We start from the raw sequence: 27,838 nt of genomic DNA, 5'->3' as shown, positions 1-27,838 counted from the left end.
TTTCTGTGAAGAGGTTTTTTGGCGAGATAGGGTCTCATGAACGATTTTTCTGGACTGGCTTCGAACTGCAGTCCTCCTGAGTGGCTAGGAATACAGGCATGAGTCACCAGTACCTGGCTAATTAGAAATACTTAAAAATTTTATTGTATTGAAACTCAGGTCAATATTAAATTCCTTTATTGGTTGATTTATTGGTGCCTTTGTCTCCAAAGTCATATTTGAGCATATAGGCTTTGTAAACTGAAACAATGGTTAGAGTCTCCATTTTATTATGTATGTATCTGTATATATATTTTATATATGAAGTACACACACACATACATGTATATATAATTTACTTTTCATCCTTTGAAACTGGCTTCAAACTTGCTTTGTAGCCCAAGCTGGCCTCAAACTTGCAATCCTCTTATCTTACCTGTAACCTATATATCTTTGTTCATTACTTATATTTATTTTATAATTTTTACAGTGCTGGAGGTTGAATTCAGGGCCTTGTGCAGATGCCAAACCTCCAACTTTTTTTGTTAGTTATTTTTCAGATAGAGTCTCCTGCTTTTTTTGCCCAAGGCTGGCCTTGACCTCTGATCCTCATACCTATGCCTTCTGCATAGCTGGGAGTACAGGTGGGTACCACCAAACCCAGCTTTTTTTGTTGAAATGAGAGCCAGCCACCCAGGCTGGCTTCAAACTATGATCTTCCCAATCTCAGTCTTCTGAGTAGCTGGGTGTGCCATCATACCCAGTCTCAGTTTTCTATCTTTAAGTGGAGATACTAATGCTGGTCTTGCCAATCTCCCAGGTGTTGCTAAGTGAATGTGTGGTATTACTTTGTGATGTTAAAGCATGATCAGTATGGGAGTGATCTCATCCATTAGCTGTGAGGAGCCATTAGCAGTTTACAGAAACCTTTTTCATTCACTATCATATTTAACCTTTCCACTAACTGCTTGAAGAGAGAACATAAAGATTATTCCTATTTTATGCATGAGGAAACCAACGCTTATGAACATAAAATGATTTATTAATGATCAAGCAGATTGTAAGAAAAAAAGGTAGAGCCCATCACAGATTTTCTGAATCTGAATACCATCACTTCTGAACACGCTGAAAAATGTCTTAAAGCTTTCCTTGCAGCAAAAACAGAAAGTGTTTCTTCTGTTGCTATCAGGTTTATGCCTAGGTTTTTACCATTCCTAGATGTATTAAACACTCTGTAACTTGAGTATTTGGTGTTTGACAGAGATATTACAATGGCATTTGTGGAGTTGTAATCTCTACAGGTTTGTAGGTTGGGAAGCCAGTCAAAATAATTTTGTCTAAAACCTAAACCACACACTATTTTTAAAAAGAAGAACCTACATTCTCCTTACAATATCTCCATTTGACATTGCCTGCTTATGTACAGAAAAGTTCTTTGTGTTTTCCAGTATGATGTGGGAAATGACTTAATAGCCTCTGACCTTAAGGAGTGAAAGTCTAGTGGAAATTAAAGAGATTCCCAGTTAAATCATTCAAAACACGCAAGATTGATCCTTCTTCATGAACATGGACCATGGACATCTATGCAGTGGAGTGGAATATTATTCAGCTCTAAAGAGAAAAGAAGTACTCATCCATGCAGCAACATGGATATGCCTTGAAACATTATATTCAGTGGAGGAAGCCAGACACAAGACCACGTGTAGGACAAAGTGATCCTTGAAGGGCATAGGTTTCATTCTGAGTTGGTGAAAGTCATCTAGAATCATATCATGATGATGGGTGCAAAACTCTGTGAGTATTCTAAAAGCCATTGAATTATACACTTAAATTGGGTGAAATTGTATCGTATGTGAATTGTATATTGATAAAAGTGATAAATTGAAAGAGAGTACCAGAAAAGAAGGGAAACAAGTGAGTCAGAAATGAGGCAGAAGAGGTGGATCTGGGAGGGTCTGCCTGATTTCTCTGGAGGGAGATGGCTAGATAGGCTTTCTGGCTGAACTCAGTCTTTAGAGTAGGTTACCCTACTCTGGAATATTAAATTTTTCCTACCAAGACTTTGAATGTATTAGTACCAGTATCATTTTACAAAGTATAGGTTTAAAGGAACCATAAGAATCTGCACTGGCCCTTTTCCTTAAGTCCTAAAGAAATTGGAGTGGCCAGATGGTCATGTTAGATGCTTAGAGTTAATATTGTGTATACTTCTCTCCTTTTCATTTCCATCTTGTATACTTCTCTCCTTTTCATTTCCGTCTTAATTATTTTTCGTGAGAGGCAGTGTTTTGGGGGGAGAGAATCCATTTGCTAACATCAGCAGTTGTGTGCAGAGTTCTTCATGGTTCCTGCTGTCTAAATAAGATTTAACGGGTTCCAATGATTTTGCAAATTTCCTTTCAAGGCCTGATTACCTTTTATTCCATGTTTCATATCTCGAGATTTTTCTCATGTTTGTTCCCTATATGAGTGAAACAATTATGACCTGCTTTACCTTTTTCATAGTTTTGGATTTAGCACTTAACATTTACGTGTTTATGGATATTAGTAGACAAAATAAGTTCATAACTTTGGTTTGATTTTGAACATATTAGTTAGCAGAGTTTTTTTCAATTGGATTTGGGCCCACCCTAATTATATGATTTTAATTTGGTTACCTCTTTAAAGATCTCTCTCTAAAAACACATATACAAAACACATTTATATTCTGAGGTACTGGGATTTGCAGGAATTACAATTTAGCCCATAACAACTGCTTTAGCTAAAACAAAACAAACAAAAGACCTCATAGAGTATACAAAGCAGAGTTTTTTGTTAACAAACAGAAGCTATGTAAAGATTAAGTCAGTATCAAATTTAAACTAAGACAATATTGAAGAGGTTCTGCTTGGAACTCTGGGGACATGAACTAAGGATAAAAATCCATGAATTTTATAAAGAGCAGAAATTCATTTAGGAGAACCACAGGGTAAGTTATACCTTATGCTTGTCCCTTGATTGAATTAAATATGCATTTTATGCTTTACAAAGATATTAGGCAGAATAGAAGTGTTTAGTGCAGTTGAACTAGAGCACAGTAAATTCTGTATTAGTTAACAATATTTCTAAACAAACATATCATTTTAAAACATCAGGTTTTTTTAAATGTTTCCCCAAGTAGCTTTGAGGAATAACCAAATAAGGTAAACAATGATTATTAAGTTTCATGAAATAGTGAAGCCAAATGGACTTGAACTGGTTTTTATTCTCCTTAGCCCATCCTTTTCCCCAAGATGCAGTTAATTTTTATAATCCCTTTAGGCTCCATACATTTTGATATGAGGAACCTAATGGGTTTTTTTTCTCTATACTCAAATCCAAATTAAATTCAGGAAGTTTTTCCCTACTGGCAATTTCTAATAAAATGCAATCCTAAGGAAAGTTGACCAACAGAGTTCAAATGAGACTCGTATTTATTCTGGAGTTTGATGGAAACACCGGAGGCAGGAAGGCTGAACCTTGGGTATTAACAAGAGAGCTACTCTAGTTTGGGTTCCAGCCTCCTAGTTCTGCCAGAAACTTGCTTTGAGGGCCATTATGTTTTCTAGTTCAATTTCCTCATCTATAAAATGAGGGCACCACAGCTAGATGATTGCTAAAGTGTCTTCCTGCTTTACAGGCTCTGTTCTGAAAGACAAGTCTGTGTTGTTGGCCCAGTGAGCTACTACTGTGAGCTAATGAAAATGGCATAATTGAACTTTCTAAATCTCAGTGAATCTACTTGTGCACTGGGTTTTATCGTAGCACAAATGTACTTAGGGGTTCTAATGTGCAAAATGAGAGTTATCTATATATAAGATCAGCTTTGAGGACACGGATAGGAGTGTATGTGAGAGAAGGAGTAGAAATTACTTGAAGATGAAGAAACACAGGTTCAAATTTTCCTTTGTCATATGGCTTGATGAAAGCTTTGAACAAATGCTCTCATTTTAGAAGGGCCTTAGTTACTTCCTGAGTAAATGAGGGAAATTTATCTGTTATTGGACACCAAAAATGTACACAAGTGGGTGAGATTGGGGAGGGTAAAAGAAGGAAGTAAAAAAAGTGAATATGGTTCATGTACTTTCTATATGAGAATGAATATAGAATATTTAAACCTGTTGAAATCACCATAAGAAGGGGACTAAGGTAGAAAGTAGAAAAAAAGAGTGGATGAACCAAATAGGGATATAATACATATACACATGGAAATGTCATAATGAAACTCTCTACATATCTATCTTAAATAAACAAAACTGTCTTTTTTTCTAAAATGAAGGAAAGGGGGGTAAAACAGTTCCTGTCTGGGGTTTGGCAACAGTGAGAGAGAGGAGGATATAAGGAAAGGGTATAAGAGGGTGAATATGGTGGAAATGTGTACTCATGTATGAAAATGGAAAAATGAGACCCGTTGAAACTATTCTAAGAATGAGGGGAGAGGGGATAAAGAAGATTGATGGAGGAATGAATTTAACTAAGATATATTGTAGACACTTTTATAAATGTCACAGTGTACCCCCAGTACAACAATAATATGATAATAAAAAACAAACCATGACAAAGAGAAGCTTCTTGTCATTATACCTTGATTGTAGTGGTTCACAGACTAGTTACACGTAACTCTTTCTGTCTTTTCCTATCAGTGAGTATGGCAATCAGTGAAGGAGGTAATCAGAAACATAGGATATATAGAGAGAAACCAAAAGCCTTAGGTTAATTAACCAAAAGGTAAATTTGTTTTTGAGTAGTCAGCGGTTTTTATATCATCCAATGTGACAAGTATCATTACATCCAGGAGAAAAAAATTGGAAAAACATCCTATCTTGCTAATAGTGGTGAATCCTTGAGTTGAGCTTTTTGGCTGAACTTCTCATTAAGAAGATGGCTTTTTTATGCTGATGGGACCAATTCATTCCGTACTCATCGTCATGAATAAACTCTGATTATTCAGATCAGTAATATGATGACTAATTCAGGTTTCTGGCTTGAGCATTATCTTGTGGGCTATGGAGCCATTTTCCTTTGGAAAACAAGCCCAGGAGTGTAAAGATATATCAGATCATCAGGGGACAGGCATATGCTTTTCTGCAACCTCTGCAGGGCTTACAGGTTCAAATACAACTTGCCTGAATCATAAGAACTTTAATTGAGTAGATAAAGAGGTCCTCATAATTATAAACTGCAGTAGGTATAACAAGAGGCTAAATACATGGCTGTGGTTTTAATTAGTTGGTGCTTCAAATTAGTAATGCTGGTTTCAGTGAGAAATTAGTGACGTTATACACTGAAAGCCTCATCACCATGTAGTTCGTTCCTCATTAGACCTCCCTGTGTGAAGCTTTCAATACAATGCCGTGCTGAGTGAGAAAGGAAAAAGTTGGAGCTATTTGGTTGTCTTCCAAAAGCAGTGGAACTGTATGGAGAGTAAATTCATTCTTGCCAGAGATATGAGAATTAACTGTTCTTTGTTAGATGTGTTAAAAAATGCAGCAGGCAGTTTTGCTTGCAACAGATAACACCCATGTGCACACTCAATCTGCTATTCAAATTTGCGTCTGGAATTTGGTAGCTAATGAACTGATACAAAATGCAGCCAAGAGCCTCCTAACAAATCAAAGCCAGGTCTACAGCCTCGAAAGTGCTCTTAGTGCTGGCCGCTTGCAGGGTTGTCATGCAAGTTGAAGCACGTTTCCTTTTCTTCTCCTTCTTTTCCTTCAGGGTTTTAATTATATCTTCCCTCAGAGGAGAAGGAAGGTAGTTTGCAAAGCCGAGACCAAAGCACTCCAGTTCTCTTCATGGGAGAATTAAATGTGATCTATGGGCCTGTCATTCTGAGCTGTCAGATGCACAAAATTAATAGATTGCTAGAAAACTGACATCTTGCTCGCTTTACTCAGAAGCAGGAGACTTTGGTTCTTGTTTGTATGCTGAAAATCACTACTATGGAAAGGAAAGAAATTAAGCGTCCTTTTCTTTTGCAACAAATTTTCCTCCCTCCATACCACTAAGTATTGCTTTAACTTGTTATTTCACCCCTACCTCTGATACCCTGTGATTTTAACATTTTGACAAATTGATGGTCTTAGAATATCCATGGCTGATATGTGGTGTTGGGGTACAATGTCATGTTCCAGTTAATTGACTGTAGATTTTACTATGCCTGCTTGATTCTGCATCAGTCTCCAACATGTGGTAACTGGACTCTGATCTAAACCTTTTGAGTGGTAATGAAATGTGGTTCTATTAAATGTAATACTTGTGGAGGGCCTCTGAGACTGCAGATGATACACTAGCTTCTGGTATCTTAACTTGACATCTTTCTTGACCAGGAAGTGCCCAGAGTGGGGTCTGGGCTTTGGATAGGAGTATGGAGATTTTCTTTGCTTACTTCATACCCAGTGAGCACTTAGGTGTCTAGCATTGTTTGTATTATGAAAGTAGAATATGCATTTAAACGCCCTATAAATTGCATTATTTGTAGATACAGAAATGAATGCTGTGCATTCAGAAGATATAGCTATCAAAGTCCCTTTGAATTTGACAGTTCAGTGATTCCTGTTGAAAAGGGTGAATGATTAAGTGCAGTGACATCACACACACCTTGTATATCAGCATCTAGTTAAGTTGTGTCAATAGATCATGCTCTAGGCTCTTATTTTGTAAATTGAAGTTGGGATACACATGAGCTAAGTAGCCTCGCAATGATAAGACATTAAGGTTTGTGATGTATTCAAAACCCGTCAACTTTACTTTTATATCCATGTATCTCTTGTAACTCCTTTAGCTATTATGTTCATTTGCGTGTCAATTATCTAATTAAGTCTTAACATAGTAATATTAACACGAGGAAGGAAACCAACATTTATATAGCACCTGCTAGACATTTTACATTCGTTTATATAATTTAAATTTCCTTAGTTTATATATACTCATTTTGGATAATGTTAACATCAAATGCCAGAACAAATCCCACCCCACCCTCACCCATCCCCATCAGTGAACAAAATACAATACACTGCAGATTGAATATCACTTATCTGAAATGTTTGGGACCAGGAGTATTTTCAATATCATATAGTTTTCGGATTTTGAAATCGTTACATATACATTGGGGGATAGGACCCAAGTCTAAACAGACAATTCATTTATATTGTATACAAACCTTAAGCACATAGCTTGAAGTTAACTGTATGCAATATATTTAGTGTGCGCTCATTTTGACTGTGCCTTGTACATGATATCAGGTGTGAAATTTTTCACTTACAGCATCATGTGAGCACTTTAAAAGTTTTAGATTTGGGAGCATTCTGAGTTTCAGATTTTCATATTAGGGATGTCCATCTTGTACTATTAAGACTTACAAATTATGTTTTAATTTGCAGTCTTGCATGACAAAGAAAATCATTTTCTTAATGAGAAAGTGTTTCATTTTGGAAGCTTTTGATCTTCCAATGAGAAGGTCTGAAATTTGATGATAATCACAGAGGTAGTCTTTAAAAAACATTTGTGCATTAAGGTCATTCCAGGCTTTTGACACATCTTTCCATTCACTGCTAGTTAATTGTTTCTGCCAGAAGCCTTTCTTTATGATTAGTTTCCCCAAAGGGCTTCCAGTCACTTTTGAAGCAAACTATAGAAAAACCAAAACAACAAAAGACAAGCAAAAAGTGCTCTGCGTATTTAAGGTTATTTATATTAATGTGTGCATGTGTGTGTATGCACTTCCGTAAAAGAAAGTTAAGTGTCCTTAAACTCTCCTGTGATTTCATTAAAACGGACAATAGGCTTAGGATAGGATTCCAATTTATCTGCAGCTCCATACTTTAACAGTTCCTTTCTTTTGGGACTTGATGACATCTGAAGATTCTGAACCTCAGGCAGCTGACGACACAATGTAACTTTTAATTCAGTAGTTTTCTGTACTGTGGACTGACTTTTGGGGGAGTGTGTAATTGCTTGTATTAATCAAACAATGACAAGGGAAGGAATTATACTATACTTGTATGGTCATGAATACTATTTCTAATTAAAAGTTTCTATTTTCTTCTTTACTCTAATCAGGATTGTAAATCCAGTAGGAATAAAGGAAACAATTCTCTCCTCTGTATGAACTGTGATCTTGGGTAGCATTAACTTGCATTTTTTCTTCTTATTGATAGCAAGGGAGATCTAAATGACTTACATGACTAATTAATCTTTTATCTCTTTTTTGTCTTTTCCTTTTCATGTCAGTCACTATGAACAAGACCGTAGTGCACTTAAAAAAAGGGAATGGGAACGGAGGAATCAAGAAGTCCAGCAAGAAGATGATCTCTTTTCTTCAGGCTTTGATCTTTTTGGAGAGCCCTACAAGGTAGCTGAATATGTATGTAATTTTTCTTTCTGGAAAACACTTGCTTATTTCGTTTTTGATCTCACTAATCAACATTTATTTTTAAATAATCTAAATCATTTCCAGAAGAATATATTTTACAAGTGAAATAAATACATATACTGTAATTCTGGCAATTGCAAGTTTCTGAGGCAGTCTTCAGAAACAGAAACCATCTTCTTTGGGAAGCACAGTAAGATCTGAAAGAGTTTTGTAAGACTTCCTCTCTTCAAGTAGCCCCTTACTGTCCAACACTTGTTACAGCAAGGAATGCCTCCTCCATGTTTTCTAGGGTCTTAATGATCAGCCTGTCAGCACCTGAAGACTTCATGAGAATGTCAGTACATATGCCAATCAGTGCCAACTATTGCAAGGCTGAAGCTTTCCTTTTCCGTTTTAGGCTGTTGATAGCTGTTCAGTGGTTTTAGTGCTCTTTGAAAAATCACTGTCCTAAGATACAGGAAAAAGCCAATCATTTTTCCTGGTGGCTACTAATCATGAGTTAAGAGATTGCCTCAATCAGTATAGCTAGGTTGATTTTCTAATGGTATTCCGGCTAGTGTGTAGTTCCAATGATGATCTGTAGCTATTTCTATAACTATTGATTTTACAATGACTGCTTCTGAACTTCCTATTTGGGGTGGAGATTAGGGGTGACTAGTAGGAAGAGATTATAATGGAAGGCCTGGTTGTTTTTTATTGAAATTTTGTAGTGATATAATTTCTTTAATGAAACCAAACTGATGTAAGAAATAAAACAAAAATAGAGAAAATTGTCAAGAGTTGTGATTTATGAAGAGCATCATTTAATAAGAAGGAAAGTTCTTAATGAGGACAGAGTAGGCCCAAAGACTACTTTGGGGCAACGAGTCAGCCATTTGAATTGATGGCTCGTGAAGGTGGAGTTTTGCTGCCTTGCTCAGAACAAGTGAGGGGTCTTAATTGAGACACTTGGGTAACTTCCAAGCTTGGTAAGCCTGACAAAGACTTGTCACCTAAGGTACTGATTGTCAAACTGTCAATAATGGTATAATTTGTAAAAGTCATTTTTTTAATCTCAACTGATTCAAGTTATATACTACATTTGAATGTATGTATTTAGGTATATGATTAATTTAGCAAACATTTATTGAAGGCCCCCTATGGATTATAGATAAGTATACGAAGGGGAATAAAACATGGTCCCTGCCTTCAAGGAATTTCTAGCCCAGTGGCAGAGATAATCATGGGTAAGTGATGGCATGAGTGCATAGTGATTGTTACATAGGCAAGGAGGCTGAAAATAATTCTGTGCATGGAGAGAAGTTATTACAAGCGTTTAAGTCAACACATACTACTTAGAGGAAGATAAAGAAGCTCTTGTACTTGCTAAGGGAAGTTTATGACAGGAAGTATTTAAAACAGAGTAAGAGAGTTGACAGGATGGGATTGAATATCTAATTAAATTGTGGGAAGTATGGAATAGGAAAAACTGATTCCCTAGGTTTTTACTTGAGAGGATGGTGATATCATTACCAATTTGTTCAGGAGAAAAATAGGGTTGCTGCTTGCAGAGAAACAAATTGATAATAATAAAAATAATAATTATTACAAGTTAATAACAAAAGAATAAATTCAATAAATAGAATAATTAATCCAGCTTTGAGCATGTTGGGTTTGATTTGCCAGTGGGACATCAAGGGAAAAACAGTTATTAGACATCAGATGTATAGAGTTCCTGAGAGTGGTCAAGTGAAAGACTTAGTTATTATGCTCATGTAGGTAGGTGTGAAAGCTATGAGAGTGAATACTAGCACCAAGTTAGATGACAGAGAAAGAAAGAGGGACAAGGAAGAATTTTTGGGAGCAACAACATTTACAGGGTAAAAGAATTGTTGAAAGCAGAGGCCAGGAAAGAAAACTAAAAAGGTACGCAGAGAACTAGTAAAAAAAAAAAAAAACCAAAAACATTTATACTAGGAAACAAAATTAGTAGAAATCCAAGGAACAAAGGATTTTAGGGGAGAAAAATCTGCTAGTTCCATGCCTTGGGAGGTCAGGAAAGGTAACTACTATAAAATGGATGTTGGATTTGGCAGTTAAGGGGTAATTGGTGGTGACTTTAGCATGAGTCACATTATTTATTGATAGCTGTGGTCAGCGTGGGATGCCAAATAGTCACAGTTCAGAGAGTGAATGGGAAGTGGTTAAGTAAAGAAAGAGAAGAAGTTAGTACAGGTTTGATCATCCAGAGAGGTTTTGAATGGAAGAACAAAGGAAGATAAGTTAGGAAGTAAAGTGAACAAGTATATGGAGGGAATTTTTGAAAACTTTATTTTCAAATTACCATATAATAATATGGAGGGAAAATTTTTAAGTGAGAGAGTCATAAGCATGTTTAGAAATTTATGGGAAGGATCCAATATCCATGGAGAAGGGAAATGTAGAAGATACAGGGGAGAGAGGTAATGCAGAGTGGAGCAAGGTCCCAGAGGAGATTCAATAAAATACAAGGTGGAAAGCAGGTTAAGAACCATGATCCAAGGGGTGAGGAAGGAGATGGAACGTTAGAAAAGCAGTGAATCAGGAGACTGGAAAGATTAGGGGTAGGGCAAGAAGTCATACACTCCATTGTTGGGGATGAAGGCACATGATGGTAGCCATATTGTTACTTCTTGAGGTGAAGGAGGAACTACCAGAAGAATTTTACATCTTATCTTTGGATGGATTAGAAAAATGAGCTATACTCAAGGGATTTCTTCTTTTTCTGCTCCTTGTCTTCCTCCTTCTTTTGGCAATAATGTAGTTTGAAGTCAGGGCTTTGTTCTGGCTAGGCAGGCCTTCTTCTGTTTGAGCCATTCCTCCAGTCCTTTTTGCTCTGGTTATTTTGGAGATAGGTTCTTTCTTTTTGCCCAGGCCATCCTGGACTGCAATCTTCCTATTTTATGCTTCCCACCAACCCTGGGATAATATGTCCACACCACCATGTCCAGCTTTTTTCCTGCTGAGAAGGCGTCTCAAACTTTTTGCCTGGGTTGGCGTCAAACCACTGTGGTCCCTGTCTCATCTTTTAATGAGACCTACTATATAGATGGATACTTATTTTTACATGTTGGCAGTGTATTTTTGAGAAGGCAGTTTAAAAAAAAACCTGTTTTCAACATTGTCAAAAGTTTCCTAAAATCACCTCTCTTGATGCTACAAGGGTATGTCAGATAGAGACACAGAAAGGAACATTTAGTCCATTGCAGGACCAGATCTATTGTGTGATTAGCAGCTTATTATCTTTCCATGCAGAAGAGCCGTTGTACTTGAGTCAAAACTATGAAAGAAAGGAATCAAGCTAACAGTTTGTGACCTTGTAATTCCTTTTCTTTTATCCTTGCTTTGATGATCAGTTATCATCTAGTGCTATGTCCATGTGCAAGTTTCCCTGGGAGATCCCTAAGAAATATTCCTCTTTTTCCATCATTCTATGACAATAAAACTGACATGCACCTCCAGTGGTTTCCCAGACCAAGACTGAGGTGGACTTTGTTGAAGTTTCTGGATGTGTCAGTGGAATGGGAATCCTAAAGTTGGTCCACAGTTCACTGGTACAAAGGAGGACATACTACAACTCTTCTTTAGGGTTGTCATGGAAACACATCATATTAAAGATCAAATTTCCTGGTGGAGAACCAGAACTTTCAGGAAATTTCTTGGACCTCAAACCCCAAAACATGGCCTGATCATTTGATCAATAGCATCAGTGGATCATAAACTAGCCAGTATGAGCAGCAATCCCTTGGACCTACTGCCTTTTTTTGGCAGAAAGAAGAAATGGTGGTCTCTCATGTTCCTGGCTAATTTCTTTCCCTTCTTTGCTTTGCATCTGCTGTACTCAGAATGGAAAGAAAATTGACCTTCCCCAGATTTGGTTGTTGGTGGAGAACTTCTCTTTGTGGCTGCTTTCTCAGTTTATAGTCTTCAAATCAGAGTTTATACTATGCTATTGAGAAGGATGTCTCTAAAAGTACCTGAGAAATATGAAGCCTTTTGATCTGTCTAGGTTAGTATGAAAAGATTGGTGAGGAACTGGCACCTACATACTGTGTGTTGGGGCTTTGTGTATGTGCTCATTCAGTTCTTACAATAGGTAGAATATACATTTTCCCTGTGCTTCCCTTGAGGAATTTTAACTCAAGAGAAGTTAGGTTGCTTCTTTGCAGCTTCATATTTTTGTAAATGGTGGTGTATGCTTTATACTCAGTTCTGTGTGATTCTGTATGTGTAATAGGAAATTGTTTATCCTGCGATAGGAGTTCAGAATACTTGATGTTTTCCAACTGAGTAGAAAACTTGGAAAAACTTCTTTTCTCTGATTCAAAGTTCTTCCTTTCTAAAATGAATCATAATATGTAATAATAACAATAACATTTTACAACTTTTCGCAACTCATTAATAATAAGGGAACAAAGAAACAAAGAGTTTTAAGTGGCTTACCTAAGGTCATTTGTGCTGGTTCAGGTAGAGGTCAAAAGGAGGGTAAATCTACTATGCCAACCCACATGGTTGTTGTAAGGATCAAAAGAAACAATCTGGAAAACCTTGCTTTCAAATCTGTAAAGTGCTATAAAAATTTAAGATTTTGCCATTATTATAAGTAGAGTAAAGAAATAAATAGTAACTTACAGCTTAGAGAGATTAACTATAAAAATATTAGAATTAGAAGAAAATGTTATTAAATCTGATGCTTTAGCCACAATAAAATAAAAGAAAAAAGTCCAAAACTTCAATTATTTTTCTTAAAAAGAAATACTATTGGCACATTAGTCTGCTAATGAAATTATACTACTGATTTGTAGATAACATTAGAAGCAAACTGTGGGAAGTTAGCATTTCCTAAAGTAATGAGAATCAAAAAGCATAAATGAAGGAGTGCTGTTAGTCACGAGCCACAAACCAGACATGTAATTTATGTCTGAAAATACTTGGAAAATTCATTTCCTTGATGATAGAGAAATTGTGATTACTTAGAAAATAATACCTATAGAGGTTACCTTTAAGGAATCAACCAATTATCTAGAACAGGAAGTAAAGGATTGGCCAAATTGAAAGAAGCCTATAATTGATTGAAATGGCTAAATTTCATCTTTGCCATGTTTATAATGTTCAATCAACACTGCCAAGAATACCTGCTCCTTAACAGGATTACTAAGAGTCTGGAGAGCAGAAAAGAACATTTAGTGTGAATGAGGAGTCACTATGATTTATAATGAGAGAATAACATGTAGGTGAATGGAAACACACTTCAGTCCCTGCTGGGTTTTCTATCCAGTGGATCTCATGTTGACATCTTGAGACATTTAAAGATTGCCTGGAAGTTGCCCATCTCCAATGATGGAAAGGCAGAGAATTTACTCTGGCAACCTGGTCTGGACTGTTAATTATTTAAAAATGGTGACTTTTTAAGACTATGTGTCTGTGTGTCCTACATGCCTAATCCTGCCCGCTGAGGGCTTGAAATTATCAGTATTTGTCATGAGACAAAGTAATTCCTACTTGTAGCCAGTATGTATGTTATGCAAAGCATGTGGATAGATCTTCCTTCAATCAGCATCTCAGAAAGTATCACCAGTGAACTCAGCCTTGAACTGTCTGCTATGCAGCTCATGTCACAAGTCCTTCTGAGACGATTGCTGTCTTAGAAAACTTGTCTAAGGGAGATGACAGCCCTCAAATCCTACAGGTTATCACAGCTCTACCTACCCCTATGTCATAAGAGCACAGGAAATCCTCGTATCCTGATCAAATCAGCCTACACTACCTAACTTAAAATGCAGACATGCCTTCTTTGAGTTAGATTTTCATGTCATGCCTTGTTACATGATTACCAAAAGAAAAAAATCACATTAAGAACATCTTTTCATCTTCTGGAAAATTAGGACTGAGAAATAGTTCCTTTTATTGTTTTAAGGTTCTCATAAATCAATTGATGAGAGAATTTCATTTTAACATTTTAATATAAGACAAATGTTTATCTCATTTAATGAATTAAGATATGCTTCCTTTTGTCAGACAAAGATAACTCTTTAACTTATGAGCTTTCTCTTTTTGCTTTAGCTGACAGGAACCTCAAAATTTTCAATTTATTCAGCAATAGTTCCCAAGTTAGCGTGTCTTTTGCCTTTCTATTTATGTACCTTTTAATCTAAACCATTACAAATCTTCTATTTTGATATAAGTAGGTTATTGAGTACAATTTGATTCTGTTCAATTCATCATCAGTTTTTGAGTACTTACTATGCACTAGTTACGGTGCTAAGAGTTGGTGATATAAAGATGAATAAAACGCAGTTGCTGACCTTGAGCAGCTATAGATTTATTCAGGGAAAGAAATCATAGCTGTAGCATATTTACTATATAGTAGGAGGCTGATTTTGTAGACTTAGAGAAATTTTAATTTTTCCTTAATTTTATTCATGTAAACACCATTTTAGACATTGACTAATGAGAAATTCTCCTAATTTTAATCATGTTTTAAAACATAAGTGTGAAAACGTGTAAGAAAGCATCAGAAACCCAGACCATTAGAACAATAAACATAAATGGAGAGATGTTAAGAAGTAGCCATGTTTATTCCCTCTGAGGACAAGATGAACATGTCTCTTGTATTTACCACTGAAATAAGAACAGGAATGGGTCTAACTTGCTTGCAAGCAAATAAGAAATGATGGTTGTGGGTCCTAATGATGTTGGCTCAGTATAATGAAGTATTGTGGTGGTGTCTATAATGCTGAGGGATAAGATTCTGATTCTACAGAACTTTGTTTCAATAAAAGTCTGGTAGTAAAATCAAGGCATTTCAAATAGAAATTTAATGGCATTGTTTCCTCTGGTACAGTCAGATCCTTGAATATAGCCAGGTATCACTGTTCGTTAGCCATTCAGTCATCTAACTCAAGAGGTAGTCTATTTGAGAGGACAGAAGAAGCCTAACAATGTTTCAAGAAGCATGCATCAAATTCTTGCTGGGTACTTAGCATAATGAAATTTCTTTGTTTTATATTTAGGGATTGAATAGGGAGACTGCTTTTGGCCACTGCCCAAACAGTTCATTGTACAGCTTAGTCGAAGGAAATTGCTATATGCAAAGAGTTTATTCTTGCCTTTTCTAAAAAGTAATTTCTGCCATTAAAAATGACAAACCTAAGGAATTTTATGTAATAAAGTGATTTCTACCCATCTATATTTTTAAATATGCCTTTCAAATGTGCTTCTGAAAATGAAGCAATTATTCAGCTGAGGATTATATAGAATGTTAATTGTTTAATCACTACTTCAGCACCAAGGTTGCATATGATGCAATATAAGATGTTCTTGAGGATAAGCAAACTAAAATTGGAATATGTTTACTCCATTTCTAAAGATCCCCCATCCCCCACAGAACTCCCACAGCATATATTTAGCATATCTTTTCCTTAATCTTTGAAATTCCTATGTCTCTAACTGCCCTCATTTCTTTCCAAGTGTCTTATATGATTTAATACATGGTATGAGTTAAATGCTTCATACAGCACAGGGAGATTATGCTCATAAAGAGGCCAAGATTCTACCTTTCATCTCTCTGTAATTGTTCTTTCTTGGTACCTTTGCTGGCTCCTCTTTTCCCCCTAGTCTCTTAAAGGTTGATGTATCCCAGGGTTCTTGCCTAAACCCGACCTTCTCATTCTATATTTTTCCTCCTGGGTGATTTCATCCATTTCTGGCACTTCATCCTGTAATCATCTGCATATCCTCCCATCTTCACATATAGAGACCAGCACACAGTCATATAACAACCTAGGTACCCAGATCCCAGACTTGCATAAATACACTCCCTGTGTATGCTAGGGAATATGAGAGACCTTAGATGTTAAGGCATTTATCTTCAGTGGAGAGTTACCAATCAGTCCTTTGCATGGACTTCTGGGACCTGGAGGCCATATGGGGTGGTGCCTCCCATATTAAATGGCCCACTTGCCAGATGGCTCCAAAGATAATGTCAGCCCTCTTTCTTTGCAAGAACAATTCAGCCTAGTGATAAAGAAGTCCATTGCCCTTCTGAATTCAACAGATCACTTTGATAATTTTTGTGGCATGTAAAGAGAGTAGTAAATGTCACTTCTGAGGAAGAACAATTGAACTTTCATCAAATTCATTTCCAAGTATACAACTACTTACACCTACCATGTTTTACTGATGAAAGCTTTGCTTTCTATTTTGCAAAAACCCATGCAGGAGCTTAATTGTTTTAAAAACAATCATAGTCATTTTTATGGGATTAGTATATCCTACAGGGTATGATGTAGCTGGTCTGTTGATTGTCCATAAATTGATTTTGGCTGCCTCTGTAGCTCCTACACATGAAAAGATGACTTTGTTTTGATCTACTTAAGCAACAGTTTAAATTCTTGAATACATTTTTCTAAATCATTGAAAAGACACAAGAGAGTTTGAGTCACTGTTGATGAACAATTGCATCATTTCAAAGTAAATGAGTATGAATCATCTATGTCTAAACATAGTCACCCCTAGAATATGTAGGCAGACACCGGTAATTTATACAGTTCTTTGATTAAAATGACTAGGATACTCGTTAGTCATAAGTTAGCTCAATTAGATGCTATTTAATCCCATGACTTTTCTAACATTTGTATAGTCAGAATAGCACAATTTCACAAAATTTTTTTTCCAATGGGCTAAGACATTTTTATAGTATAATGTAGTATAAAAACCAATGGGTCAAAAACATATATAAGTTGAACTTTCCATTGCAATTCCAGTGATCAGTAAGTAAAATTTGTTAATATAATGTATAATCTAACAATTCAATTCATCTGATCTAAACTAAGTTATATTTCTGATATAATTAATGACATAATTTTAAAACTTTTCCTAACAAATCTGTGTAAGAACAGGCCAGGGAGTATAGCAACTGTTAGTCATACTTGTTCATTCCAAGAAGCTCGTTCAACAATGTTACTGATTTTTTTCTTAAATAGTACATGAAAAATATGAAATTGTATGACAGCATGGAAAATTTAAAGAACCCTTTCTGCTAATCTACTTAAGGCATCTGTTTGAAACATTAACATTAGGAAACACAAACCTATTTATTCTCTCTCCTCCCGCCCCCATCTTTTCGTTATTTTAGACAAACAAAGGTGATGCCCTTGCCAACCGAGTCCAGAACACGCTTGGAAACTATGATGAAATGAAGGATTTACTAACTAACCATTCTAATCAGAATCATCTAGTGGGAATCCCAAAGAATTCTGTGCCCCAGACTCCCATCAACAAAAATGAGCCAAGCTTTTTTCCAGAGCAAAAGAACCGAATGATCCCACCTCACCAGGATAATACCCACCCCTCAGCACCAATGCCTCCGCCTTCTGTCGTGATACTGAATTCCACTCTAATACATAGCAACAGAAAACCGAAACCTGAATGGTCACGAGATAGTCATAACCCTAGCACTGTGCCAGTAAGCCAGGCCAGCAGTCAGCCAAACAAGATACAGACTTCCACACAGGACCAGCCTCAAGCCAGACTGGAAGACTTCTTTGTCTACCCAGCTGAACAGCCCCAAATAGGTGGAGCTGAAGAGTCAAACCTATCTGCAAATGAAGATGGTAACCCCAAGTCTGGTGGAGAAGATGCTTTCAAAGAAGTCTTTCAATCCAAGTCACCAGAGGAATCTGAATTTACACTTCAAGCACCTGGGTCTCCCCTAGTTGCCTCATCTTTATTAGCTCCTAGCAGTGGCCTTTCAGTTCAGAACTTCCCACCAGGGCTTTACTGCAAAACAAGCATGGGGCAGCAAAAGCCAACTGCATATGTAAGACCCATGGATGGCCAGGACCAGGCACCAGACATCTCTCCGACACTGAAACCTTCAATTGAATTTGAGAACAGCTTTGGGAATCTCTCATTTGGATCGCTCCTGGATGGAAAACCCAGTTCAAAGACTAAATTGCCAAAGTTCACGATCCTCCAAACAAGTGAAGTAAGTAATTTTTAAAGTTTTGTTTCATTTTTAGTTGGCTTTTCTAACCTATAGTATCAGGTATTCAAGCAACTCTTATTTACCTTATTGAGCTATATATGAGACTCTTCAAAGTCAGAGTCTAATTCTTGATTTTCTGTTACTTGTAACATGACTGATTAGCACTACAAGTACAATTACATCTCCATAATATGAAATAACAAAATACAAGGTCGGTCTGAGTGAAAGAAGCAATGGAGTTGCAAAATAGTTTTAGAAAGTGCATTTATAATAATGTTATGTATATGAATTAATAACATTTGAGATTTTAATTGGTCATAAGTCATATAAGCTTCACGAAAATAGTGTGAGTCACCATAGATATTCACAAGCCAATAGCTTATTTTAAACACAGAACACAGAAAGTTTCTTAAAGTGCAAAAAGTATAAGTGTGATTTTTCTGGAACCTGAACTGGAAGGCATTCTTTAAAATTTTCAGTTTCCTGAGTGTTTACAGGGCTATTACTTGGCAAGATCTTACTATCATCTTTCTGTATCCCTCAGTCTTCCTTCCTGCATCACATTTTTCCACAGGTACCTACGTAGCCCTCTTATTCTACCTTTATCCCTCTGTCAAAGCAAAAGGCATTGTGATCAACCAAATTCCACTGAGTTTAGAATGACTAAATATCCTACCTCTCTCAAGCCATTTACATTGTCTTGTAAAGAAAAGTCCAGAGGTACCAAAGCCTCTCCGAAAGCAATGAATCACTAATGATTGGATTCCGGGCCTCTGGCCCCTGGGTTGGGGACCTTTAGGGGGCTGCCCCTCGGATACCACCATGTTAAGCAATTGCCTACTTCACCTCAAGCAATTGATTGGAAGAAGCCACTGCCTTTAGATTGAATTCCTATTACTGGTGACTGAGGCTTGAAAAGACAGAGGAACAAAGTAGGCTGACGTTCTTACTCAATAGGTGTCATAGGTAGTCTGTCTGAATTGTTACAGTCCAACTTAGTGGTGTCTGAATTAGAGAACTCTAACCCTCTAGTTCTTCTTCTTTATTCATCCTCAGCAGATGTGTTGATTTCAGTGGATGATAGGAGCACAAAAGAAAGGAGGCCTGGGGCTGTTGGTTGTATTTGTTTCTTTTGTGGGGCAACTTTGCTTTTTGTATCATCATTCTCCAAGTCTTATCAAGCTTCTTCCTAAGTATCTCTACAATCAGTGCCCTCTTCTCTGCCCTCATTGCTTTTAAACTGCCTATAAACATCTCAAACCTTGACTGCTGTGGTAGCCCTTTCCAACTGGGCTTCTCTTCCTCCAGTCTCACCTCCTTTCAAACCACCCTCCATACAGGCTGATCTAAGGCAGATCTGACCATGTTGCTCTCTGCTTTTGATTCTTCAATACCTTCTCATTGCTTCCAGGCAAATGTTCAACTTTCTTAGACCCACATCCAAGTTTCCTCACTCTCTGGTTTCATACTTATTTTCTAGCCTCATATTTTACTACTTCTTCATATATAGATGAAATCCCAGCCATATGGAACTACCTGGAGTTCCCTGTTGTGTCATGCTTATCATGCTTTCTTGATTTTTTTTTAACCTGCAGGCTCCTCAGCCTTGAATGTCTTTCACCTCCCTCACTTGTCTTCCTGGTAGGGTACTGTTTTTCCTTCAGGTCTGCTCAGTTGCCACCTTCTCTGTGAAAGCTTCCCAGATCCTCCCAGCTTAATTATAAACTGCTTCCTCTGAACTACTCTAGTGCCTTACTATACACACCCTGCGTGGCACCTATTTCATTGTATTAGAGTGACTGTGAGCTCCTTAGAGGGCAAGCAATTTTTCATTCTTCTCTGTATCCCAAGTGCCAACCAATTGCCTGGCACATAGTAGAATTCAATAAATGTTTGTTGAATGAATGAATTTCAAAAATGTTTACTTGATTATATTTTCAAAGCTATAATGTTAATTGAATAGCATGATCAAAACTAAGCAATTGCTTGGAAATTCATCCTCAGCCAGATTACTGTCTGCCTGTGTCATACTCTGCTCTACTCTTGTGTGGATAACATAATACTTAAAAATCCCAAAAGTGATCTGTTTTGAAAGTGGAGGACTATAATGGGAGATTGGGTTATCATTCTTACCCTTTCCCTTGCCAGCTATCTACTGCTGTTCCCTCCTTACACAGCAGTGCTGGCCTGTTTTCATACCTCATCAGTAGAGTGATGGGTTGCAGACCCAGTAAGATCCATTCTATTGTAATCCTCTCATACATTCACAAAATGGCTGACCCAGATTCAGAAATGACTTCATCCTTTCACTCAGTGGTCTGGCACACCAATAAGAGGTACTTTTCAAAGAGAGTTTGAGCGGTCATCAACTCTGGAGATGATTATCCAAAGAATAACCTGTGTATATGCAGCATTTAGTGGTGGTGCAAATAGACTTTGGTAGAGATTTCTATGAAAAATGGGTCAGATGTAACAAAGTCATGATGGGAGATCAGTAAAAAAGTATTTATTTCAAAACCCAGGTCCCAAGGAAGGATTTTAAAGAGGAATAGAGTGAAACTTAAGGCCCTAGAGCCAAAGGACTAGACAGAACTCATGGGCAATATGAAAACCTTAAAAATAGAAAGAAAAAATGACAGGTTAGAGACCCTAACAGAGAGCTTAGAAGGGTATAGATTAAAATGTGAGCATAAATATAGACGAGCTGGAACATTATGAAGCTTTGAATCTAATGGAATTTATCTGGCTAAAACTCTGACCAAGTTTGAAAATTCGCCCTATTAAATCTTGATGCATTTTTCAAAAGCACTTAGCATTAGAATTCAACCCCAGTTCCTGGCGCCAAGAATTCAAAGCACTGGTTTCAGGTTCCTAGTCAGAGTAGCCATCTTCAATGAATGGCAGCATTACTTTGAGTTATTGGCAAAAAGCCTTACTAACCATATAGAGCAATCACAGTATTTCTGTGAACTTTCTTAACTCTATCCTTGGTTCTAGTGTTGTGTTAGTGAGGTTCATTTCAAGTGGGAAGTAGCAGGGAGGATTTAATAACTAGAAAACCGTCATCATTCTAAGATATATGAATAAGCAGCTAAGATTAAGATTATATTTGTACATTGACAAATTAAAAACTGTTATTGAAATATGATATGCATATGTGTTATGTCTCTGTTTGTTTGTGAGTCTATACTTCTAAAGTGAGGAAATTTTTATTATTCTTGAAACATTTTTGTGATTCTTAGAATTTCTGTATCAGTATTATTAATTCTAACCAACTTTATTGCAAAAGGCCAGCTTTTTAATTGAGGCACATCACTTAAACAAAAATCTTATTTGTTTAAAAAAACTTCATGTTACAGAATTTATTAACATTCCAGGCAACCAAAAAAAAGAAGCTAATGGGTCCAGAAGAATTTTCTGGGAACTGCATCTGAAAACAGTAAAAAGCCTATTTATATCAAGTCAAAAGTGAAGGTTTCTTGCAGATGGTGTTTTATTAGGAAATGAATTTGTTAATAAATTTCGCCTTATGTATTATTTCATTACAGATGTTTTTGTTTATTTTTACCTTAGGATAAAGATCTGCTGGTTTAATCATTCTGAGTGAGGTTAGCCTGGCCCAAAAGACCAAAAATCGTATGTTCTCCCTCATATGTGGACATTAGATCAAGGGTAAACACAACAAGGGGATTGGACTATGAGCACATGATAAAAGCGAGAGCACACAAGGAAGGGGTGAGGATAGGTAAGACACCTAAAAAATTAGCTAGCATTTGTTGTCCTCAATGCAGAGAAACTAAAGCAGATACCTTAAAAGCAACTGAGGCCAATAGGAAAAGGGGACCAGGTACTAGAGAAAAGGTTAGTTCAAGAAGAATTAACCTAGAAGGTAACACCCACGCACAGGAAATCAATGTGAGTCAACGCCCTGTATAGCTATCCTTATCTCAACCAGCAAAAACCCTTGTTCCTTCCTATTATTGCTTATACTCTCTCTACAACAAAATTAGAAATAAGGGCAAAATAGTTTCTGCTGGGTATTGAGGGGGGGAGAGGGAGGGGGCAGAGTGGGTGGTAAGGGAGGGGGTGGGGGCAGGGGGGAGAAATGAACCAAGCCTTGTATGCATATATGAATAATAAAAGAAAAAGGAAAAAAAAAGATCTGCTGGTTTAGATAGCTTTGCATTTTGGTGCAATTTGTTACTGGCTTTGTTTGGCAAATAAATAAATAATTGTATGTAAACAAAAGATCCAATGTCTCACATTAAGTGTCACAATAAGTCCTTGAAAGGTTGGTACTAACGTGTGGCATGTCATCATCCTATCAGGTAATTTGATTTGTAGGCTGCTCTTGCCTGCGATCTAAGGCTATCCTAGACGCCAGTTGCCTCAAAACTAGGAGTCTCCCACAAAAGTTTAATGGAACTGATAAGGGATTGTTGTAGCTTAGTGGCCAGCTTTGTCAACTAGCTAAAAAAATATTGCTCACATTTGTGACTCTGCCTGTTTTGTTTTATATCCTGTGCATTGAACACTGTCAGTATAATTAGTTTTATTTATTGTGAAGTGAATAGTAAGTTCAGGTCTCTTGTGTGAGAACCGTAGAGAATGCTGGGATCTTACCATTGGTGCCCTGGACGTGTCTGTGTAGCTACACAGAAATGGACCAGCAGCTCTTTCAGAGAACAGAAGGCCATCCAGCTGCTGTGTGCAACTCATACTAAGCATTTTCACTTGATGTATATTACAAGCTTTATTTGTCTATTCTTATAGAGGTAAAATAATATTCAGTCCCAGGCTGTAACTGGCCTAATGTCAACACCATCAAGAATGAAGGAACACACATCTTAATGTCCTTATACGTTCAGTGTGCCAAGAAAGACTGTCAATCTTAACATTGTTCCATGTATATATAGAATGCAGAAGGGTTTCTACTCACTCCCTTGCCAGTCCATATCCTAGTGGTTGCTTTTTGTTTATGTGTTTTAAGTAATTCTTCCAACTCCTTGATTTTACTGATATTTACATTCATTTTCCTTACCATGCCCAAACTCCCTCCTAACTTTAGTGTCTCCTTAATCTAATTGAAATGGCCAAAACCGAGCATCTGAAAAAGATAGTAATTTCAAGGACTCACCTTGCATTCTTTGTGATGGAGAAGTCAGAGATGATAGGAGAGGATTCAATTAAGATTGTCATATTACACTGATTAGGAGAGGCTCCCTGAGGATGGGATGCTGAGACCATTTCCCCAATAGTAAGATTCATTAACAAGACATTGGTACACAAGGGTAGCTTGGGAGAGTTTTATATAGAATAAATGGAAAATAGGCTTGAACATGTCCTTGAATACTAGCTGGAATTATTAATCTGAAGGGAAGTTCATATGCATATTAGAGATGGATGGAGAGAATGGGATATACCAAAATGGGAGAGGAGAAAAATGCCAGGCATATTTTCAGGATAGGTCAGTTTCTCTGAAGCTGAGGGTTTGTAGGACCAAAGTGAGATAGGGCTTGAAAGCCAGATGGCATAAGAAAAGTGGCAGTCATGATGATAAACTTGACACTTCATTTGCTTGGCTTCATGGTGACATAGGAACTCTGATAAGCCAATGACCCTCACCAATTCAGGCAGTAAATTCTGAGCTCTCCTAGATTTGTTCTCTACTCCCTTCAAGAGATCTCATTCCTTTTATCTGTAGACATTATTCTTCCTCTGTGAGCTTTCTCATGTTTCTTTCTAAAATAAGACAAAAATCCCTGTTGTATACCATGCTCTTTTCCTGCAAATACCTATCCTTCATCCATTATATAGCCTCTTCATTTTCTAATTAACACTAGTCAAATTCAGCAATAGATCTTAACATTGGTGTATCAAAGAGCAAACAATTGTGTTTTTCCCTTTCTTTTTCTTAAAGTACCTTTCTTTCACATATGTATTCTTGGCTTTTCTAAGGTTGTATATAAGCATTTACAATCATTAGAATCCTGGAACAAGTTCAGCAATTTCAACATTCCATTTTTTAAATCTATCAGAACATTTGATTTGCACATGTCTGTCATGATTTTTTTTAAATCCATTACCACTTTTAACAATTTTATGCTGAAATCAAAAATTATTCTTACTTTGTAACAAAACTTCAATTATTATGTTATACAAATTTAGGTCATCATTATTAATAATACAACTTAAAATATCACAACATACTAACAATTTTTGTGATTCTTCATGAGACAGCTGAAAGTAAATCTTTATGTGAGGACATGTGTGGAAGACATGTAGGTTCTACTTATGGTGTGGACTTGCCTTATGAACCTCTGAGAGTGATTTTTATCTTTCTTAGCTTCTTCTCATATGAGAATATCAGACTCACTTGCCAGTAAGATTTCTTCCATCTCTAAATCTCTGAACCCAATCTCACCTTGTTTGTAAAGTACCTTCAGCCATTCCCTTTCTGCCCATTCCCCTTCAATAGTATCCACAGTAGAACAGCATGGAGGCCTTGCCTGCACACCTCTCATCACCCCCTTTCACAATAGAATGAGAATTGTTAAGACTCTGTAAATATAAGCAAATTACCATTGGCTATTTTTAGAAACTGACTAGCAATTCAGCTTGGAGCATCATTGTATTTCTGCTTCTTTTTTAAAATAACAGCTATATGCTGCATTTCATCAGAAAGCACCAAACTGTGGACTCATCAAATAGTCTTCTAATTCTTTTGTCACCACCCACTAAAATAATGGAAGATAGAGAACTTCTATTATTACATTATTTCTAGGAAAATATTGTGACAAATACAGTATGCAACAAAGTGATAAGCTTTTGTTATTTGTTATTTTGTTATTTTGTTATTTGTTATTCGAAATCATCCTGTTATCACTGGATATATCGATTGGTTCAGTACTTTCTGAGACAGTCATAAAAAAGTGACTGCTCTCATTCTGCATTAAAGAATAAGAAAAATTGACAGGTAGATAACCATATTGATTCTACCCAAATAGTAAATGCAAAAGGCTCTAGAGATGAGTTATAAAACTCTTTATGGGTGTTATAACTCTGTTTAGTTTTTTTAATTGGTGTGAAAACAAATAATCTTTAATTAACCATCATTTAAAAATGTAGCATGCTTTGATTGTCAAATTGAATTTATAATATAAGTGACAATAACCCAAAATTATTGCCTATATACTATATTGTTTATAAATGCCATCACATACATTCTTATTCTAATGCATTTCTAACAGGATCTTAGATTATCATTATTCCCTTTTCACAGATGCAGATTTTCACTTTCAGAGACACTAAAGATCACTTACTGAAAGTCACATAGCCAGCCCCAGTGGCTAGGCTGGGACTATAACTCAGGTCTATAGTGCCATTTTAATGATGACATTTGGTGTAAGGCATCTACTGTAAGTGCTTTGGTTAATTTTCTAAAAATAGCCTCTCTGCTAGCACATAAGAGGCAAGAGCATAATGAGCCAAATCAAGCTTAAGTTAAAATTTCCCTGCTAGGTTCATATTTCAAAACTCTAGGGTTATACACACCAAAAGAGCAATTTTTCTTGTGGTATTACAGGTTATAGTCATGTGTTTTTCATTTACAAATATGTGAAAAATAGTGTTTTTGCAATATTCCTAAATGAGTAACATATGACACAACTTGTTAGAGGACCTTTTCTGGTTCATAAGGTTTCTGAGTTTTTGTCACTTTGGTGGGATGACTTTAGCAGAACACTCAGACAACACAGCTAAAAATCAGGATTTCTGTGGCTGAAACCCAACCACCCTCAAGTTAAACCTTAGATGTAAATGAAAGGTCAGCAAAAAGTGGACATGGAAACAATTTCTGTAGAGTAAGTCTTCTCTCAAGTATTGGAGTCCCTCCAAATAAATTTATTTCAAAAACTGTTTATGATCATTGGATAACAAAAGTTGTTAGCAAGGAAAGGACAGGATCCCCGACTTTTTTTCACAGATACTAAGTGGGTGAATTTCACTGCACCTTAACCAGGGAATGCCGATAACCCATATACTGCCTACTTTAGAAAGTCACTGTGAAAGTAAGTGGGCTACATAGCTCTGAAGGAATAATCTTTGCAAAGTTTACAAGACAGCAAAATCTAAGGTATATTAGTTTCCTACAGCTGCAATAACAAAGTATCACACATTTATTCTGTCCTATTGATTCATGATGGAGGCTAGGCATTTAAAAAGATGTTCACAGGGTCACATGCTACCTCCAAATGTATAGGGGAGTGTCTTTCTTTGTGTTGAAATCATTCCTGGTAGCCCCAGGCATTCTTGGCTTTTGAAAACCTCACTCCAATCTCTGTCCAAGTCTTCACATGGCCTTCTGCTGTGATGTAAGGCATGTTAGTATATATGCATTGGCTAATTTTCTAAAAATAACTTCTCTGTTGACACATAGCAGCAAGCAAAAAATGAGGTGAATTCAGCTTAAGTTAAAATTCCCTTTCTGGGTTCATATTTCAAAATTCTGGATCGAACACTCCAGTAGAGCAATTTTTACTCAGTGTCCTCTTCTTCTCAGGACATCAGTCATATGATGAAGGGCCCACCCTATATCTGCGATGATTTGATATTTAGATATCTCACTAATGAGTATAGTTGTGTCCCAATGAAACTTCATGTGTATGTATGGAAACTTTTTTTTCTTTTATTCATATGTGCATACAATATTTGGGTCATTCATATGGAAACTTGAATATCACACATTTCCATGTGTCGTAAAATATTCTTTTGATCTTTTCTAATCATCTTAGATATAAGAAACATTCTTAACCTGTAGGCCATATGAAAACAGACACTGGGATAGATTGAGCTTGCATAACTTATTTTCAGCTGACCTCTGAGCTAGAACTAGACAGTGTTTTAGACAGCAAAATATATTTGGATTGTTGTGCCTGTCATTAACAGGAAGATGACTCTGAGTAGAGCAGCGAGGAATGTCAACCATGCAGCTGGTGGAAAGCAGAATCCTTGTTAGAAGATGTAACTATAGGAGAATAAGTCATTAGGTTCCCCATGCCTATGGGCAGTTGGATGCTAATACTTTGTACCCAGAATTAGATATACTCTTCAATAGCACAAATTACAACTTCTAGTCAGGAAATCCTTTTTCTTAATAACTTATGAAGTCCTAGTCATTTTGTCTTCGAATTGGAGCATCTGAACTCCCATGGTAGGAAACCATTTACACACCTGGGCTTGTAAGTCCAGAATCATGGGATGTAAGGAGGTAACTGTGGAGATAAATAATAAACATAAGAAAGATCTACAGGGGAGAAAACGAGCTAAGGCCAAACCCAATTGGGATTCTGGGATCCCTTACAAGTGAGAAGAGCTGCAGTATATACTTGTATTGGGTGTGGAGAGGCAGCAATTTCTCAAATTCTAAGAATAACATGAGATTTTGAGTTAAATGGGTTTAA

General features: G+C 36.7%; 1 protein-coding gene across 3 annotated transcripts in view; it reads left to right on the top strand.

Moving 5' to 3' along the window:
* The window catches only part of Aff2 (ALF transcription elongation factor 2), a 478,328-nt gene that overhangs the window by 145,206 nt on the left and 305,284 nt on the right, over positions 1-27,838 (top strand). For 2 of the 3 annotated variants that reach the window (XM_074064173.1, XM_074064171.1), the window contains exons 2-3: positions 8,230-8,362; positions 17,526-18,377. In XM_074064173.1, coding sequence (XP_073920274.1) covers positions 8,230-8,362; positions 17,526-18,377 — 985 coding nt within the window. The remainder of the gene's footprint in view (positions 1-8,229; positions 8,363-17,525; positions 18,378-27,838) is intronic. The other variant, XM_074064172.1, reaches the window with a different exon arrangement.

Source organism: Castor canadensis, chromosome X (genome assembly GCF_047511655.1).
Source record: "Castor canadensis chromosome X, mCasCan1.hap1v2, whole genome shotgun sequence".
Taxonomy (NCBI): domain Eukaryota; kingdom Metazoa; phylum Chordata; class Mammalia; order Rodentia; family Castoridae; genus Castor; species Castor canadensis.
The sequence above is the reverse complement of the archived record's forward strand: the minus strand, read 5'-3'. Positions and strand labels throughout refer to the sequence as shown.